Below are 19,759 nucleotides of genomic sequence, written 5' to 3' on the forward strand. Positions count from 1 at the left end.
AGCAACTTAAGTTCTGCTGTTTCTTCTTTGGTATTTCATGTTGGATAAAATCCTCTGTGTTGTATTACTGCCTTCTTAAGACAAAACCATGTATCAACATCTTAAATTTGTATTTAAGAAACAAATTAGGCTTTTTAGTCACAAAAGTCAAGTATTGCTTTTATAAATACATATTCTGCCAAAGTCTAATAAAAACTACATTGAAAATGAAAGCGTTCCTATAGCCTAGAATGAGTTTTATGTACATCTACATCTTATGGACAAAGGACATTCTTTTGAGGACCAGAATGTTCACATTTTAGACACAGAATACAGGTGTTTTCAAAGGGGTGTGAATAATAATAATTGAACTTTACTAATCTCACATTAGAAAAGAGATACCTCTGCATTTAACCCATCCCCTTGTGGAACAGTGGGCTGCGATTGTGCGGCCCCCGGGGCGAAGTGTGGGGCTAAAAGTCTTGCTCAGAGACCCAGAGTGGCAGTCTGTGGGAGTGGGGCTTGAATTCGAAACCTAAGGATTCCAAGCTCTATGCCCTAACCACTAGGCCTGTCACTCCCCAGGAAGCCATTTATGTTAAGAGAGAAAAAAACAACCTTATCAGAGGGGGTGGACTCAGGTTTCAGGTCTCAAAAACGTACAACGCAGCGACAGAGTTGATTCCTTCCCGCTATCATAATCCTCATCACCAAGCAGGGAACCAAAACAACTTGCCTGTTCAGCCAGGCCAATAATGCCCATAATGACTCCCCCCTTTCAGAAGCATAGACCATTATCGGGTATTGCAGGCTAATAAAGACCACAATGACTCCAGTTACTAAGGGCCGACCTGTTTGTCTGCTTTAATTTCCATGTTTTTTAAGCCAAAACAAGGATTTATTTAGGCTACTCAATAACGCTTGGAACTCAACGCTAACGCTGACATTTTGAATTGAAAAAGCTTCCTGGATGGGAAGCAAAACGTCTCCAAACTAAAAAAAAAGTCCAGTGGATTGTTATTTAACCATTTAAAGCCAAGTGTATCATATTTGATACAGGAGATTTTGAAACCTCTGCATCATCAGTCTGATGTTTTTGTTCTTGAAACCCTGACTTACATAATCTGACACATGTACTGAAGAGAAAACATAAAAGATGATATAGAAATGCGTAATATATCAAAATTGATGCAAATAAATGATGAAATTTTATGTTTTTACAAAATTTATATAGTTATTTCATTTGTCACAAAGTTCAATGACAATTCCAATTTTGGAAAATTATAATCTTCTGTCAATTATTTCCTGGTTCAGGATTTAAAGGGTTTTAAGTTTGTTGGAATGAATATGACCTGGATGACTGAGAATCTTCACCAGCACCTAGAAGGAGTTGTAAATACTTTGGTGGACTGTGCACCCAATGGTAATGGTAGTGATTATAGTAGCCAAAAGAGGACAAACTGCTTCGCCTTACATGCTTTACCCGTATTTGAAACGGTCTTGTCAATGGAGGAAAGAAAAAAGCAAACAAAAATGACCCCTGATCAACCAACTGGCTGTTTTCTCTTGAAATGGAGTACCATTCATACACTTTGCCCTGTGAGAGGGAAGAGAAAGTAACCATGAAAAGAATAAGAAATGAGAAGCTACGTTGCCGTAGTTTTTAAACGCTGGAGACAATTTACAAGACAGCAGGTCTTTAAAATGGAAGCAGAGGTTGGAGGCACAGTTCAGCACAAACCACAGGCTGACAACACCGCAGGCAGTAGAAAACACAGCCTTTTACAACTTTTTCAAAGCATCCACGTGCCGCTCCCAAACACAAGAGTTATTTCTCTCCAACAATCTGTTGATAGTGTTGATATTAATCAGCTAAATCCCAGGGTGGCAGTGGGAGCAGTTGCATGCTTGCCATGTTTTTCCGTGCAGATCTGTTCACATAGTTACACATTTTCTTAGCTGAGTGGTGCAAAAATTCAAATTAATTTGAAACAAGGGAATATTTTTTTTCGGGATAATGTATCAGCTTGTACCTTATCACCAAACAGGACACTTGAACTTGTGCAGGGTGTTGACAGAGTCACATTCATTACATAGTACTAACTTCATAATAGTGAGGCACAAAAGTGTGCTTTTTGATCATTTGTAATTCAAATAGCGCACCACTAGAGGGGAGTAAATCGTACACACTGGGGCTTTAAAATGTACAGAGCCCATGCATAGGATGGTATAAGTGTTAGTTTTTGATAAAATGCCGTAAAAGTTTGAAAACAATCCACTGGACTTGATTTCCAAGGTTTGAAGACGTTTCGCTTCCCCTGCAGGAAGCTTTCTCAATTCAACTGTCTGAAAAAGCTTCCTGAAGGGAAAGCGAAACGTCTTTAAACCTTGGAAACCAAGTCCAGTGGATTGTTTTTAAACTTTTACGGAATGACTATGACCTGGATGACTGAGAATCTTCATCAGCTTTTTGATAAAATCTTCAGGAAAGGCATAAAACATGTTTTGCTTTATGGAAATATGGATTTTAGACTAACTGTTACAACTATTAAGCAGGGAATCATCTTCCTATCAGCTAAATAAAAAAAAGCCAACTTCAATAATGCAAGACTGAGCAGAAAGACTCTGATTAATTGTAAAATATCACCGAATATCACCATTTGATATTTGATGTCATTATAAAAACATTAAAACATTTAGGCTTTGATGAGAATTTTTTGGGTATAATTAAAGTCTCAAACAGACGTTATTAGATTTTTGTTTCTTTTTCATTTAAACTGTATTTATCCAGGCAATGAGATTCAAGATCTCATTTTCAACAGAGACAAAAAAAGAAAAAAAAACTGGATTAGGCAAGGATCCTGCTCCCCGTTCATCCCATTTACTGAGCTCCTGCAGCTAAGAAGCTCCAGTCTTCAGGGATTGCAATCAGAATATCATTATAAATCAGCTAACAGCTGATAAAACTCTGCTTAAAATTAAGATATGATCACTTATTATTCAAACAGCAGAAATGTTGTTTTAAGCACCAGGCTTACATCTGCATTTTTTTTCAGGTATTAAATGATGACATCCACAACTGTTCTCAATCTTAGCTGAAGGTTTGATATAGAAGTTAAAAGTAGTATTATCAAACTATGTAAAAAACAAATAAAAATAAAATAAAATAAATTAATAGTTTTTTTAATCATTAATGGATTCATTTTATTCTAAAAAGCAGTCAGGAGATTCAGTTTGCTCTACCTACGCTGGTATTCTGTAAAGTGGGTGGAATTGAGCTCCTGTGTAAAAATGACTTTCTTAGATTGCCGGTGAAATTATTTGCTTTTAAACAACAGCTGTTATAGACAGGTGAATAACAAACAGTTTCGGTCATAATTGAGCTTTTATATTGTCTGTATTCATTAAAATCTGGATGGTTGAACAAACAGATTCAGATTTTGTCAAATGACAAAGCCGATTATTAACAAATATGATCCCCTTTGTAAAAACAATGACATGGATGAATTAATTTTAAGCTATTCCTAATACCAAGTAATAAAACTAAAACACTTCTGAAGTGTTTCATTAAATTAAATTATCATGTGCTCTTTAGCTTTCTTTTATTTAATGTGTCAAAGATTGTCGCTTAAAGGTAATACTGTAAAGGTAACATTTATATAGGCTTGGTTCTCGAGTTATGATGTTCTTCAAAACTTTTTTCAGTAAAAAAATCTGATTTTGTTATATAAGTGTACAGTGTTTTAATATATATTTTAATCAATATTTTAATATATTTATTTTACGTTTATGTGTATCTGTATGCTTCTATTTGCATTTCAGATTCATATAGACACACCTTAGGTTTATTTTGTAAAGTTTAGTTCTGAATTTTGCTCAGAAGAATCAGACTGTTCCAACATCCAGGTTAATTTGAGACCAGTCTATTGTGTCTCTTGACTTTAACTATTTTGATTGTATTTAATTTTGTTAAATGTATAATTTATGGCTGCTGCATAAAATGTTCATTTTTAAATTAAATCAAAGAAAGAGTCAAAGAAAAAAAACACTTAACATTTACTAACAACTCAAAAACCTTTCATGTTGTATAAAAAAACCTTAAACCCTCTTAGATGCTTAATCTGTTTTGTAATATATTTTTATTATTCTCCTCCTTCCCATCCTAAACTTAAGAATCAAGTAAAAACAATAAACCAAAAAAATATAAAATAAACCAAAACTTTTTTGTCACAGTTTAATCTTTGGCATTTTTTTTAAACACTTTTTTGAAAATAGGCACAACATTTAATTTTATAAGGCAGTAATGGAACCGAATGGTTTATATCCACCATAAAATAAAGAATGAGGAAAAAGCAGCAGAAGAGGATGGTTTCCCTTAAAAAAAAAAAAAAAAAGAATCAGACATCTATTCAGATCATTTAGATCACATCGTCACTCAATCAGTTTTTCCTGGGTTTCACTGGTTTAAAAATCATACCCACAGTGTGATCTCGTAGCGACAATTCTCATGTTTCAGTTTTTTGCATGCATTTAACTGCTCTATCCGATGTTTTCATTGATCTGTCTTGTTTATTTTTGTCCAGCATTGGTGCTGTACACACAGAAGCCTTTTACAAGAAATGTCAACACCATTGGTGCACCAGAGAGCGATATCAATGATCCTTTCTCTCAGCTGCTGTTAGATTCTTTCATGATCTTTGCACCTTCAGGCTGGATTTTCTTCATTGTTCCTCTCATCTGTTTGCTCCGCCCTACGCTCATTATCTCTCATCAGATCCACCTGTTCCTGCTGCTATTTATGCCTCTTTATCCCAGACTCTGGTGCCAGATCATTCTCGCTTCTAGCGAGACTAACTGTGGCGTTCCCTGTGTTTATTTCTGTCTGTTTCCTGAGCGGTTCCTGTCCTGTGTTCCCGGGCTTTTACCTGGATTCCACATGATGTCTATCTTTGACCTGTTTTCAGACCAAAGTTTGGATTAACCCTCCAGGATCCGTTGGATCTTCTGCGTGCACTGGCTGCTACAAGACCCTGCTCCTCTTCTCTTCTGGGTCTCTGGTACCAGCTCCGTAATAAACAACCTAGTTCTGCTCCACTGGACTTCACTCCATCTTCTGGGGTCAGACTGAACTTTGCCAGGTTGGTGGCTTTCATGCTTATTGTTGTTCCTTGTTTAAGTTTGAAAGTCACTGACCTGTGCCTCAACTCCTGCAGAGAATCCAGTGAGCCTGCCGCAGCTAACGAGCGGCCTCACAACGCTGTTTTTAAATGCTTTAAACTTTCCCGCTGCCTTTCTCACCTGAATTCTGGGTCCTACGTTCTGAGCTCATTACACATTCAGTAATCTTTATTGCTACCAACAGGCCCGGTTAGTTCAACCATGCTATCTGATGCAAAATTCTGAATTCCTTAGTAAGTGTTTTGCAAATTCTTATTTTGATTTGCATAGTTTTACTAAGCTTTTCCTGTTTCTTTAATGTTATCTGTAGATGGGCTCAAGTTTTACCCTCTACCTTGAAAATGTTCATTTAATTTAAGTATTCCATTTTTATGGACTACTGTTTTATTTTTCGAAAATATTTTTTCTTTAATGTAACATCTATTTATAACATACTTGATTTTTTAAATGTTTTTCTTAGTTTATATTCTTTCATATACCTGTATGTTGTTATTGCCTATTTGTTTTGCCACTAACACTCCTGAAAATCTCCGCTACTTCTATTCTATTGGTGGAACAAGCTGAAAGAAGCTCTCATAGAGGTCTTTGGATAAACCAAGGTAGAAAGGACAAGAATCTACTGCAAAAGAGAAAAATCTAGACTTGGAGGGAGATCAGTATATTTTCTACTGCAAATACATCAAACTGATCAACCCTGCCAGAGTCATCTGAGCTGGGAGGAATGTCACAACCAAAATACACAAACACACGTAATTGTGAAAGGATGAATCAAGGGCAAATGCATCATATAGCAGCTGATCAAATCCATTGCTTTCAGTCATATTATGGGTTTGCATGCAGAGATTTAAACTTGACCTATTTTCTAGGAGGACTACATGTTGCTGCAGTGGGTAGCCCTTCTGCCTTGCAGCAATAAGTTTACAAGTTTGATTCCCAGCCCAGGGTCTTTCTGCATGGAGTTTGCATGTTCTCCCCGTACATGTGTGGGTTCTCTCCGGGTACTGTGGCTTCCTCCAACAGTCCAAAAACATGATTGTTAGGTTAATTGGCTTCTCTAAATTGTCCTTAGGTGTGAGTGTGTGTGTGTGCATGGTTGTGTGTCTTTGGGGTGTCCCTGTGTTGCACTGTGACAGCCTGGCGACCTGTCCAGGGTGTACCCTACCTCTCACCCATAGACTGTCAGGGATTGGCAACAGCCCCACAGGGACCCTGACAAGGACCAAGCAGGAGAAAATGGATGGATGGATATTTTCAAGGAAAGTAATTCCATAAACACGGTAAAAAGAAAAATCCTAAGTGCTATTTTTAAAGCTCTATTATTAAAACATTGTTTTCTTTAATAGTAAAAATCATCCTACGGTGTAGCAAAAAGTGTCAAAAAACACTATATTCAGTTAACAAATAATTGTAAAGTTGTTTTATAGGATGTACCAATATGAAATTTTTGGCCAACATTAGCATCCGTTAGAGACTCAATTTCTGGTAATAGATAACTACTGATATGTTATATATACTATATGTATTTCTGCTGCCTTTCCAACACACACACACACACAAAAAAAAACCAATTCCCATCCAGGAAGGAACGGCTTCAACCATAGGATGCAGGTGTATTTTTTCACATGGCTGCTCTTTTCACTGCAGCCATTTTATATTCACACCCTTGGCTTTTTTCTTTGTCCCAGGCCACAAATGTATTTTATTTAGTAAATATATGGTCATCACCCCAGCTAGGGCAGCTGCTTTGTTGAAAAACCCTTCCTCTTTATGAATTTACCTGATTCTAAAACAGTAAAAAATAAGTTCTCTTGCTTTTTTATGTAAAAGTAGCTGAAACACATTTTTATATAATTTCCCTACAGTTTTATGTTCTTAGTTATTTGAATCAAACTTTACTTTTTTAATAATGTGTTTAAAAATTATGTTGCAGATCACACTCTTAGAAAATACTTTACAGGTGTTTGGACATAAACCATGATAACTTTTTGGACACTGAGGACGATTGCCTATGCTTCATCTTAACATGCTCACTAGGGGTGTAAATCACACCCATCATGGCGGTTCGATTCAGTATCAATTTCCTGACCCAACGATTCAATTATTTTTGATACTCAGGGATAAACCACGATACGATTCGATTAATTGGTTACGTTTTTTTTTTTTTTTTTATCTTACAGGCTAGAAAATGTTTCAAATTTGAAATAAATCAATGAAAGTTGAAATATCGTTATGCATTTTATTTGAGAAACAACAGTAAATAACAGAAGTAGCAAAGTTGTACTCCACCTAGGCCTATGAAAACCTCATTCACTGAAAAATAATAACGCCTCTGTGTTTACGCAAGTATGTGCGTGCAAGCGGAAAGAGGGTAATGGCTAAAGGAAGCGATGTAGGTGGGCAAAATAGGTTTAGCGCTACCGCAGCACGGGAGTCATCGAGAAGCAAATGGATAAAAATAGACCAGAGAAAAAAAAACTTGAAGCGATACTCTTGTGGACGTGTCGATGCATTGGATCGTCGGCTGTTGGGTCGATGCATCGATACAAAAAGATTATTATTTACACCCCTAATGCTCACTGGAGAAGAGGATGCAGTACACTATCAGGATATCTTTAATCTAAACTTTAACTCAGGAAACGAACAGAAGAATCAGGATTATAAAATACAAAAATTATTAAACCGTCCTGTGTTTGGAACAATAAGATATGTTGATGTATGTTAGAGCTTTATCCGTAGTGTGTCTGGACTCTTCCTTAGAGATAGGGTGAGGAGCTCAGTAATCCGGGGAGGATTAAGAGTAGAGCCGCTGCTCCTTCACATCAAGAGGATCCAGTTGAGGTGGCTTGGGCATCTGGATTGGATGCCTCTGGGGGAGACCCAGGATACGCTGGGGGGACTATGTTTCTCAGCTGGCCTTCCCTACAGAAGCTGCTACCCCCATGTCCTGAGCCCGGATATGCAAAAGAAGATGAATGTATGGATGGATTTATTTTAGGGGAGCAAATGACTTTCTTTTCCAAACTTGGCACTAGGACTGTAATGTGAGCTAAAAGGATTTTTCTCATCGTCAGAATAATCAGAGACATTTCAGCATGTTTAGACAAACATACCCGTTGTTCCTGACAGGAAACAAAAGTCTGAAATCCTGGCGCCACTCCGAAGCCAAGCTGGTCTATGAATGGCGGCTCATCTTGTGTGTGGATCTGAACTTTAATCCCCGCTTCAAACGACGTTTCATCTGTTGATGATAAAAGGTTAGGTCAGTTACAACAGGGATGATCATTTGCATGCACACCCTGGCCCCTCTCATCTAACTTAAAGCTTTCATTACTAACCAGAAGCATTAAAGTGTTGGAATACCTTTGAGCCAGGGGGAGTAAAACAGATTGAAATAAAAAACAAACGTCTTATCTTGGCTGCCTAAAATCTTGGAAGCTATCATTGCCTATTCATCAAAATATGAATGACACTAAACATTGTTTTTTTTCTCATGAATGTCAAACACTTTAGGCTCTTTACAGGTTAAATAGCGCGAATGAGGAGTGAAAGGATAAAGTGAATGGATTTTCCAAACAGATTAAAAGACGACAATGCCTGTCTAACTGTAGCCTTTCCCACTGAAGAGAAAATCAAAGCAAATGTGTAAATTATTAAATAAATGATGATGAGGATAAAGCAAAATCAATACAGCTGAGTTTAATTCCCCACAGCACTCTACTGCATAGATTTTATACTACATGGATGGGCCTCTTCACTTCAGACTTGAGGGAAACACCTCGATGATATAGACTTACCCATACACTTCAGCAAACATATTTCTTTCCTGATAACATTGCCCTTAAAATAGCAATTATGCAGCCAGCAGGTTGGATTCAAGAGATTCAGCTCCTCTGAGAGGCAGCTTGGTGATAATGTACAGTGTCTGTTTTCTGCCAGCTCACCCCCTCTTTTTCCCTTCTTGGTTGTCACTCGGTATCATCTTCTAAGTGCAAGGCTTTCCAACAATTTTCAATTAGGGAGCTCAGAGTTGTGGCAGGAGTTCAGCAAGAAAACTTCAACATAGTGTGACAGATTTGAACTATTACATATTGGCCCAGTGAGACTGAATACCAGGCCATTTTGTTCTGCTGTCAAAGAAAATACTGAGAGCTACAGATAGATCCACGAAAACACAAAGCCTTCCAATCTTGTATTTTTGTATCTTCATGCCACTCTTCAGTCATGGCCATCTTTTGTGGGTTTAATAACAATTACTTTTTTTCACTTTCTTGCAAAACAATTTCAAGTATTTATCAATTACTTAAACTTTCTCATTAGAGAAGTCAATATCTATAGAGAGCTGACAAAAAATACCGACCTTGTGAGACCAAGATTCTAAAAATTGTGTCAGATAAAAACAAACATTTAGACATCTGATTTTTTTCTTGTATATCTTGTAATTATTTGGTTCATACTTGAAACATGTTACATTTTCACTTGTAACTATGGTTTAATTTCTATTTTACAACCAAAAAATGAGGTAAAGCTTGAGGCAAATGCTATTTTATTCTGAAATCATTGTATACAAACTTTTGCTATTTAATAGAAGGACATAATTGTTGGACAAAAAGACAACATTTCTGGTACTTTAAAGCAATACTAAGTAATTTTGGAGTTGTACTTCTATCTAGAGGGACATTTAGAAGAGCACTGTTGTAAACACAGACTGCCCCCCAGTACTCCACAGCTACAGGGCACTGTCACTTTCAAAGCAAGCTGGACAATGCATATGAAGATAAAATTAGTGAAGAACTTGGTAGTTTTGCAAATTATCTATTATATATATTAGTGGTGGGTCGTTATCGGCGCTGGAGCTGGGTGTATACTAATGATGACTTTCACCTTGATATTTTAGCGCGGGTATATATCTGGGGGCGTGCTGACATGGATGCAGCTATAAAATGCTAGTGTCGTGCCAACGTAGTTATCCCTGCCAGAATTTGTATACCCTTGCCGGGAGCACGCACGGAGTAGAAGGGGCTGATTGAGTTCACAGCGCCTCAATTCCAAGCTACTAAACATGAAACTTTAGATGTATTATCTTTATGAAAGATGAGCATTCTTATTTTATTCTTCACTTCTCATGTTATAGCAGAATATCGACAGGGACATTGATTGAAAAAAAGTAAATGCGAGAGTGTTTGCTTCAAAACAGCTCCTTGTTCGTTTCAACATGTTCCATAACATTGGGGAGTGTTGGCCTTGTCAGGACTCCTGTTTTTGTGTTTGTATTTCTGTGTTTGTCTCCCTTCCTCCACCAGGAGGCGCCTGGTTCTGGTCCGCCTCCTCACACACCTGCTGATGGTTTCCTCCTTAAACGGAGAGTTCTTAAGCTACTGACTGCCACTACTTTGACGCCAGAGTGTTTGCCAGTTTTTGTCAATCTAAGTTTTAAAGCTACAGTGTGTAATTTTCAGCGACATCTAACGTTCAGACTGCAGACTGCAGCAACATGAACGTCTCCCCCCCACCGCTTCTCCCCCCCAACAGTACGGCGAGCGTTACGGGACAAAATGTCTTCCACGACTTCCGCATCACCTACCTTCTCAAGTGATGAGGTTTGTTTACATAGATAATTTTACAGATAGTATTTCATTAGTCTGTGTAGGGTATAGATTTCATGTAGACTTAAGATAATAAATATACCCGTTATTTTTTCTACGTCGTTGTGACGTTTTGGTGAGCTGCTTTGCATGGTGATATAAACAGACGAAGTAATTGTAATTTAACAGCGAGATTGTGTTCGCTGGAAGAATATATATTCCCCGTTTACAGAGTCCAAGTCTTGTTTGTGGCACGGGGGTTACAAGGCGAGGAAGAGGGAAAGGAAGAGGGCAGAGAGGCCGGGGTGGGCGTGCAGCTAGGGCCAGGCGAGAGAGGGGAGCCAGCGGGGTGAGAGCAGAGGAGGAAAGGCTTGAAGATCTCCAAAGGAGCCGGAGAGAAGTAACCGAGGTATATATCCAGAAAATCATTTTACAGAAAATTACTGAATCATTACCTGTGAAACGTCAGGGACGTTGCTGAATAAGTATACTGGAGAGTAACAGCATCATCACGCAGCATGTTATTGTTTTAGACAGGTCTGAGCATCCTATACTCCAAAAACGGCAGTGATATTAGACAATTGTGTGTGTAGGATTAATTACCTGTCCAAGAGAAAACTGGCAACTTGAGCGTCACTTTGAAAACCTTTTTCCTCCATCAGTGACTTCCATCGTGTAAATGCCGTGCCAATGTTGATCCGTGTTTTTTGTCGTTTCTTGTCACGCTTGCGTTTATTCTCGTCGTGTTTCCGCTTCTTAGATGACGGGGGTTCGGTGTCCGCCGCTTTTCGTTGTGATGCACAGTAGGCATGATCCTCCATTCGTCTGATGTTTGGCCACACAGTGCCAAACAGTTTGCAAAGTCACTCACGCCTGCCGCCTTGTTCACCTTTCTTGTTACTGAGGCGCAGTATACCTGCTTCTTCTTCTTCTTTGGTTTCAGGCAGACTAAACGCTTCTCAGGTATAATACTGCCATCTACTGTTCAGTACCGTCTCAGTTCATCTCTCTCAACTTGCCGTAGTTATTTTCGAGCGTCATGGGAGATCTCGCAATCGCTAGTTTGTTGCCTCTGCGCTGCCGTAGCGCAAAGATGTCTGCCTCCATGGCTGCGAGACCCGCTCCTATGTAATTATAAATAACGAATTCTAAGGCAACGCAAATATTATGGTTAAAAGGCTGAGCTCATAGGTGATGATAAATAACATAGTTATGTATAATATATTAAATTTCTGACTTTATATGCCTGTAATTATTACACACTGTAGCTTTAACTTTTTTTTTGTCTTTGCCTCTCGGCAGGAAGTCATCCTGCAAACTGGATTTCTAGGACCTTGACTCCCTGGAAGGATCAACTGAGCTTCAAACTGAGCTAGGGTTCAAACAGGAGGTTTGGATCCACTTTCCTAAGAGATCGTCTGAGCTTCTCACTCAGAAAGGGATTATTCTCCACTACGACCCATTCAAGTACCACAGGAAATCTGAGTGGCAGTCAGTTTCTCCGTTCACCAACTTTCAACCGCATTCTGGGTAAACCCTGTTCCGCCCTCCACCAAATCAGACAAACATTGGAACCACGGCACAAAGACAGGAGTCAAGGATTCAACAACTTCACTGGAAACGTGAGTCAGCAACCAAATCCTCTTCTCCAAGTTCACGAGTCATATTCCCCACTGAGCCTGAACTAACCGCTGTTTCTTCGCCTCACTTTACAGTTCTGGTTGAGCAGTGTTCAGAGCAACACTTCTCCCTCTGCTAAAACTTCTTCAATAAAACCCGTTAAACCTTTTCCCTGGTCTCTCTGTTCGGTTTCCTGAATTTGGGTCTGAACTTTGTAACATCATGACAAGCTTAATGGTTAGAGGATCGAGCTTGTCTTCTGAGAAGATTGCAAGTACCCAGTTTGAACCCCACAGCCAGCATTCTGGGTCTCTGAGCAAGTCCCTTGACTCCACACTGCTCCCCGGGTGCCTATATTTGTGTTTTATATTCACTACAATTTCTGTATGCTGTACTACCCTTATTGAATTGAGGCGTAGTGAACTCGATCAGCACCTACTCTGTGCCTGCTCTGGGCGAGGGGATGCAAATTCTGGTGGTGATATCTACCTTGGCACGACACCGGGTTTGCTTCAGGAAAATTTATTTTTAAGAAGCCTTCCAATGAAAAACTCGACAAGACTAAAGCTGTTTGCACCTTGGTTTACTGCAGGAGTTCTTCCAGTCTCTAGTACCACCTAAAGCTGATAATTACCTCTGTGTTACTGTACACCTCATCGATGCCAGCTGTGAACTTTACTCCTTCGCTTTAGGCATGCTATATTTTTGTAATTTTAAATTTCACTTTACAACGACATCACAAATGATTACCAGAATGTTACGTTTGCCTCTTGGTGATTGCTTTGCTGAATGTGGGTAAAGCAGGATGCATTTTTAAAATGTAGCTTCTGTGGTATTTGTTTAGTCTATTTCATTTCTAGAGCTAGAGTCATGATACATTTTTAAAAACCTCGGGATCTTCACATCACAAAAGATATTCTAAACACAGATTTTAGTATTATCCTCAAACGCTGTTGCCCCAAAGTTTATAATTGGAAGTGAGCAAAAAAAGTATTAATATCTTTGTCAAAACCTTAAGTAAGAAGCAAAGATAAAAAAAAAGTTAAGCTGTTATTTTAAATTCTGAAGGTAGCATACAAATATCATGAATGCCTTTGGCAGAAATAAAATTAGGGATTTTAATCTAGATTAATTCCAAAATTACAATAAAATTAATCTAGATTAAAAAAATGTATCTATGCCCGCCACTAATACATGTATATTTATATGAAGTGAGCTAGGGTACAATAGCCTTTTTATGTTTCAAATTGTTAGTTTTATAAAAGTCAGTGAAGTGTAAGTCTGCCTCTGGAGAATAACTGTACTGGCTTGGCTGCCTGGCTAGCCAGACTGATACGATGTGTATCTGGCATATCAGTCTGGTAATAGCTGTTAGAGCTTGATAGTTACAGGTCAGCCTCATCAGGTTAGAACCAGTCAGATACCTAAAGATGTTATACAACAACTCCAAGCAACGCGCTCTGTGTTTGTAATTTTGTAATCAGTGAAACATGTCAAGCCCTCAAAGAAACTTTCCATTAATGAACAGTCTTTCATAGGACATCACAAAAAGCATCATTAAAATGTTGCTCTGTTGTGGTTGCCATTTTACTCTTATGCTTGCAGAAAAGTGCAGCTGCATCATGGGTAATTCTGGCAATGAGAGTGAGTCATCATAAAGTCCTGCCTCGCATGCTGTGACCCGGCTATGTCCGAACAGATTGAAATACGCTCCGTGTTTTTCAGGCTGGGTGCCCAGGTTACAGGTTCAGTGCACAATTGCTGCACTACCTGCCAGGCGTTGTGTTCGCTGGGTTGGCGGTCAGTTGTGTTGCTGTCGACAGCAAAGCAGCAAGAGTTAACACAAACACAACAGCAAGAAAAACGAGGGTGTGTGGATGCATGAAGCCCTCAGGTGGAGGAAGAAGCTTGGGGAGTTCAGGCTTGTAAAGAACTTTTTTTGAAGTGACAGTTTCCAGGCCTATCTTCACCTCAGTGTGGAGCAGACATGGGCAATGTGGAGTCAACAAGTCATCTCCATGTCATGTATTTGTTCCACCCAGCCACTGAAGCAGGTGAGTCCAATCTTCACCGTGAATTACCCTGTGCAGATTGGACTCACCTGGTTAATTGGCTGGGTAGATCAAATACATGACATGGAGATGACTTGTTGACTCCACATTGCCCATGTCTGGTGTGGAGCAGTTCCAGAACTTGCCGAGGAATTTCACATCGATTATTTCATTTCAGTAATTTTGAGCTGGAAAAAGAATTTCCCAGTGACATATCTGAAGAGATCGGTGATATTGGACAATATATTTATAATGTACAAGTGTACAGTTGCCCTTTTTGCTGCAAATTGTTACTTTTATACAAGTCAGTGAAGTTAGAGTTTGCCACTCCAGTATAACACAAACCAGTTTCTTTGCTCTTATAAGGGGATTCAACCTCTATATATTTTCTAATGCTCTCGACAACCTCCTGATCAGGAATCATAAGGTTGGGATAAATAATCAAACATTTTGGAAATGAAGTTGGCCCTCGTGAGGTGGTTGAGAGCAAATCCTACTGCTGAAGCAGAGCTATGAGCCAACTTTTTCAGATTCCGTACAGCACATCTGCAAATATGGGAGTAGTTCTTCTTCTTCTTCTTCTTCTTCTTCTTCTTCTTCTTCTTCTTCTTCTTCTTCTTCTTCTTCTTCTTCTTCTTCTTCTTCTTCTTCTTCTTCTTCTTCTTCTTCTTCTTCTTCTTCTTCTTCGTGTGGGAGGAGTGTGAGTGGAGAAGTGGAAGAGAGAGCGCGTGAGAAAAACTCTGTTTGAGTGGATTTTTCTTACTTTTTCTTTCATTTTTTCACTTGGTGTATGTAAATATTGTGTATATAATTGTGTTTTTTGTTGTTTAATAGTTGCTGGTGTTTTTTTTTTTGTGGGTTGTGGGGCCGTCGGGTTCTGCCCGGCGGCAGTCGGCGTCTCTGCACGCCATGGTGGTGGTGGGGAGTGCGGGAGGTTTCTCCACGCTGACACGGAAGAACGGCATCAAGGTGGGCGCCGGTTCTCCGTGCAGCGTGGAGGACGTGTGTCTGGCTGTGGGGGAGGTTGTTGGACATGGGTCCATTAAGTCGGCAGCTCGCATGAGTGGAGCTGTCGTCTTATTTGTGGAGAAAGTGGAGCAGGCTCAGCGGCTGGTGGAAGCAGGCATCTCTGTCAATGGGTTGTTTCTGCAAGTTTCCCCATTGACACTGCCTGCAACCAGAGTCACTCTGTCGAGCGTCCCTCCGTTCATCAGTGACGAGTTCCTGATCAAAGAACTGTCCCGACACGGTAAGGTGGTTTCACCCATTAAGAAGGTGATGTCGGGGTGTAAATCACCTCTGTTAAAACATGTTGTCTCCCATAGGAGACAACTGTTTATGATATTAAACAAGCGTGATGAGGAACTCAATCTCCGCTTTCATGTTAGATTGGATGGATTCGACTACATGCTTTTTGCAACCTCCTCTAACATGAAGTGCTTTGGTTGTGGACAGGAGGGACACGTAATTAAAGTGTGCCCTGATGGGGCCGGGAGGAGGCCCGCTGCTGCTGAGCAGATGGGGCCTCCGCCTAGTGTGGCTGCTGCTGCTGCGGTGGAGGAGCCCGCCGCTGCTGCGGTGGAGGAGCCCGCCGCTGCTGCGGTGGAGGAGGCCCGCCGCTGCTGCGGTGGAGGAGGCCCGCTGCTGCTGAGCAGATGGGGCCTCCGCCTAGTGTGGCTGCTGCTGCTGCGGTGGAGGAGCCCGCCGCTGCTGCGGTGGAGGAGCCCGCCCCTGCTCCGTCGGAGGGGCCCGCTGCTGCTGCTGCGGCGGGGGTTGCCGCGGTGGTGTCGGAGGGACGTGCGGCGGCTGCGGAGGAGCCTATGGTGGAGGAGCCTGCTCCAGGTATTGTTGAGGCGTCAGTCATGAAAACTGTGAAATCTGTTAAGATGATTGTGTGTGTGAGGAAGGATGGGAGCACGGTGCTGAGTGGTGATGGGGTGAATGGTGGTGAGGCTGAGAGCGCAGGTGGGGAGAGAGACGGTGTGCAGGGAGAGCAGGAGGAGGTGAAGGGTGATGAGGGCTATTTGGCGTGTGGAGTTCAGGGAGAGAAAGGTGAGGTGGAGGTTAGAGGACAGGTTGAAAGATCGACTGAAAACAGTGTGGAGTTGTTTTGTGGAGGTGGCGTGGAGGGAGAGAGGGGTGAAGCAGAGGAGGTGATGGAGCTGGAGGCTTCAGCACCTAAAAGAAAAAGTAAGAGGAAGAATGTGGTGGCTGCTGCACAAGCCAGCAAGCTGGCCAGCAAACAGGCCAGCCAGCAGGCTGCAGAGAAGGAGGAAGAGTCAGACAGCAGCGATGCTGAGAGCTGGGTCTCTGACACCAGTGAGCTCTCTCTGTCACAGTCCAGCGATAAGGAGCCTTTATACCCTGCAGAGTCTTTTAGAGATTTTTTAGTAAATACAAAAGGTTTTAAGGGATTAAAAATAGAGGCATATTTTCCTTATTTAAGATTATTTTATTCATCTGCAAGACATCACATCAGCAACAAGGGGTCATCAGGTTTAACTGATAGACAGATCTTTAGATTAAGGAAAATAATGTCCAAAGTCAGAAAACAGCTTTAATGATGCACAACAGCTTTTTATTACTTTTTATAGTTTTTTGGTGTGTTTTTTTAGCTTCTTACCCATTATGGATTCTTTTAAAATAGCATCTTTGAATCTTAACGGGGCGAGGGAGGCTGAAAAACGTGCTTTAATTTATCAAACCTTAAAACAAAAAAGAATCGATGTTGTGTTTTTACAAGAAACCCATAGTGATATTTTAACTGAAGCAGACTGGAGTAGAGAGTGGAGGGGGGAGGTCATCTTAAGCCACGGCACCTCCCAGAGTGCTGGGGTGGGGATCCTTTTCTCCAGAACATTCACCCCACTATCTACAGAAGTTGAGCACGTCATTCAGGGGAGGTGTCTTTTAGTCAAAGCAAAGTTTGATCTTTTTAGCATCGTTTTTATCAATATTTATTCACCTATCACCAATGCAGAGAAAAAGCGTTTTTTTGAAAAAATTGGGGGAAAGTTGGGTGATTGTGGGTGTGATGATTATGTTTTTTTAGGCGGGGATTTTAACTGTACCGAAAATGAGCTTTTAGACCGCAATCATCCAGAGCCGCATCCAGCGGCCCAACACGCTCTGCGGCAGCTGGTCTTGTCTCACAGCCTGGTGGATGTATGGAGGAGGATGCACGCTGGCTCCAGGCAGTACACATGGTCCCACATCAATGAAAACAGAATCTCTTTAGCTCGGCTTGATCGTATTTATTGTTTTAAACACCATTTTAACGTGTTTAAGGCATGCCAGATTTTACCGGTGGCTTTTACGGATCACTCGTTGCTTTTAGGTAGTGTTTTTATTAGAAACATTTTACCGAGAAGCGCTTACTGGCATTTTAACTCTGCTTTAACTCACGATCGAGGTTTTAAGGAGACTTTAAGTTATTTTTGGACTGGTTTTAGACGGAGAAAGTCAGATTTTACCTCTCTTAGACAGTGGTGGGACTATGGGAAAGTTCAGATAAAACTGCTGAGTCAACAGCATACTCTCAACGTCACTCGTGACATTACCAGATCTATCAGAGATCTGGAGATGAACATCGTGGACTTAGAGCAACTCAGCGGATCCACAGGAAATCGAGAGCACATTGAAGCTCTCAAAACTAAACAGCTAGCGTTAGCCAACCTGCTGGAGTCAAAAGTCCAAGGCGCATTGGTCCGATCTCGGGTCCAGAACATCACAGAGATGGATGCTCCCTCTAGCTTTTTTTTCAGCCTGGAGAGGAAGCACGGTCAGAGGAAGCTGATCCACTCTTTGCTGTCGGACACGGGGCAACAACTGAGCGAACCGGGTCAGATCAGGGAGAGGGCTGTGGGTTTTTACCGTTCTCTGTTCCGGAGCGAATACAAAGAGAACGAGGATCTGTTCCGGGAGTTCTGCACAGAACTACCCCAGGTCTCTATGGAGACCAACACCGAGCTGGAGCGTCCCCTGGAGCTCCAGGAACTCCACACAGCCCTCCTCGGCATGCAGGGCCAGAGGTCCCCTGGCATTGATGGACTCACCGTCGAGTTCTTCAAGGCCTATTGGGACCTTCTGGGAAAAGACCTGCTAGACGTCTGCAGGGAGAGTCTGGTCGCCGGTTCGCTCCCCTTGTCTTGCCGCAGGGCGGTCATCACCCTGCTCCCCAAAAAGGGCAACCTGCAAGACGTCAAGAACTGGCGCCCCGTGTCCCTCCTTTGTACCGATTACAAGATCCTCTCCAAGGCTCTGGCGGTGAGGCTGGGAAAAGCTATGGAGCAGGTCATCCACCGAGATCAGACCTACTGCGTCCCCGGCAGGTCCATGGTAGACAACGTCTACCTGATTCGGGATGTTTTGGAGGTCTCCGGTTCATTGGGTTTACAAGTCGGCTTGATTTCATTAGATCAAGAAAAGGCGTTTGACCGCGTTGAACACGGCTTCCTCTGGAAAACCATGAGGGGGTTTGGGTTCAGCGAGGGTCTCATCGCCAAGATCCAGGTACTGTACAGTGGCATAGAGAGTGTGCTGAAGATCAACGGTAGCCTGTGTGCTCCTTTTAGGGTGTGTAGAGGCGTCCGACAGGGCTGCGCGCTCTCGGGGATGCTCTACGCGCTCTCCCTGGAACCCCTCCTTCAGAAAATACGTTCGAGTGTTTACGGTCTGGTTTTACCCGGTTTTACTAATCATATGGTTTTATCTGCCTACGCTGACGACGTTGTTGTTTTTATAAAGGATCAACGGGATGTCAGTCTTTTAACCGAGGTAACTGAAAAGTTTTCAGTCTTGTCCGCCGCGAGGGTGAACTGGGCAAAGAGCGAAGCCCTGGCCGTCGGACAGTGGTCCGTCAGGCTCCCAGTTCTCCCTCGAGGTCTGGTGTGGAGGAAAGATGGTTTTAAGTACCTTGGTGTGTTTTTAGGCAGTGAAGCTTTTTTAAAGAAAAACTGGGAGGAAGTAGAAGGAAAAATAAAAACCAGGTTGGGAAAATGGAAGTGGTTGCACTCCCAGATGTCCTATAGGGGCAGAGTACTGGTTTTAAATAATCTTATCGCTTCACAGCTGTGGCACAAACTCTCTGTTTTAGACCCACCCTCTGACCTTCTCGTAAAAATACAGTCAGAGATGGTGAATTTTTTCTGGAGCGGTCGACATTGGGTGCCACAGTCTGTTTTGTTTTTACCAAGAGAGGAGGGGGGCCAGGGCCTTGTCCACCTGGCCGCCAGAACAGCCACTTTTCGTTTACAGTTCCTTCAGAAGTTCCTCACAGAAAACCCCGTGTGGAAAGACGTGGCCAGCTGCATTCTGAGACGTGTAAACTCTCTGGGGCTGGATGCTGCT

The 19,759-nt window shown here is 41.5% G+C and overlaps 2 protein-coding genes across 4 annotated transcripts in view; one reads left to right on the top strand and one right to left on the bottom strand.

Moving 5' to 3' along the window:
* The window catches only part of asic1b (acid-sensing (proton-gated) ion channel 1b), a 286,951-nt gene that overhangs the window by 39,354 nt on the left and 227,838 nt on the right, over positions 1-19,759 (bottom strand). For all 3 annotated transcript variants that reach the window (XM_038293188.1, XM_038293185.1, XM_038293186.1), the window contains one exon: positions 8,268-8,395. In XM_038293188.1, the coding sequence (XP_038149116.1) occupies positions 8,268-8,395 (128 nt within the window). The remainder of the gene's footprint in view (positions 1-8,267; positions 8,396-19,759) is intronic.
* On the top strand, positions 15,271-18,110 carry LOC119788643 (sodium/potassium/calcium exchanger 1-like). The gene is made up of 3 exons (XM_038293189.1): positions 15,271-15,659; positions 15,866-16,043; positions 16,156-18,110. Exons 2-3 carry the CDS (start codon positions 15,894-15,896, stop codon positions 16,969-16,971), a joined length of 966 nt encoding a protein of 321 aa, XP_038149117.1. The 5' UTR covers positions 15,271-15,659; positions 15,866-15,893; the 3' UTR covers positions 16,972-18,110.

The sequence above is a fragment of the Cyprinodon tularosa genome, unplaced genomic scaffold (assembly GCF_016077235.1).
Source record: "Cyprinodon tularosa strain WSP-4 unplaced genomic scaffold, ASM1607723v1 ctg322, whole genome shotgun sequence".
Taxonomy (NCBI): domain Eukaryota; kingdom Metazoa; phylum Chordata; class Actinopteri; order Cyprinodontiformes; family Cyprinodontidae; genus Cyprinodon; species Cyprinodon tularosa.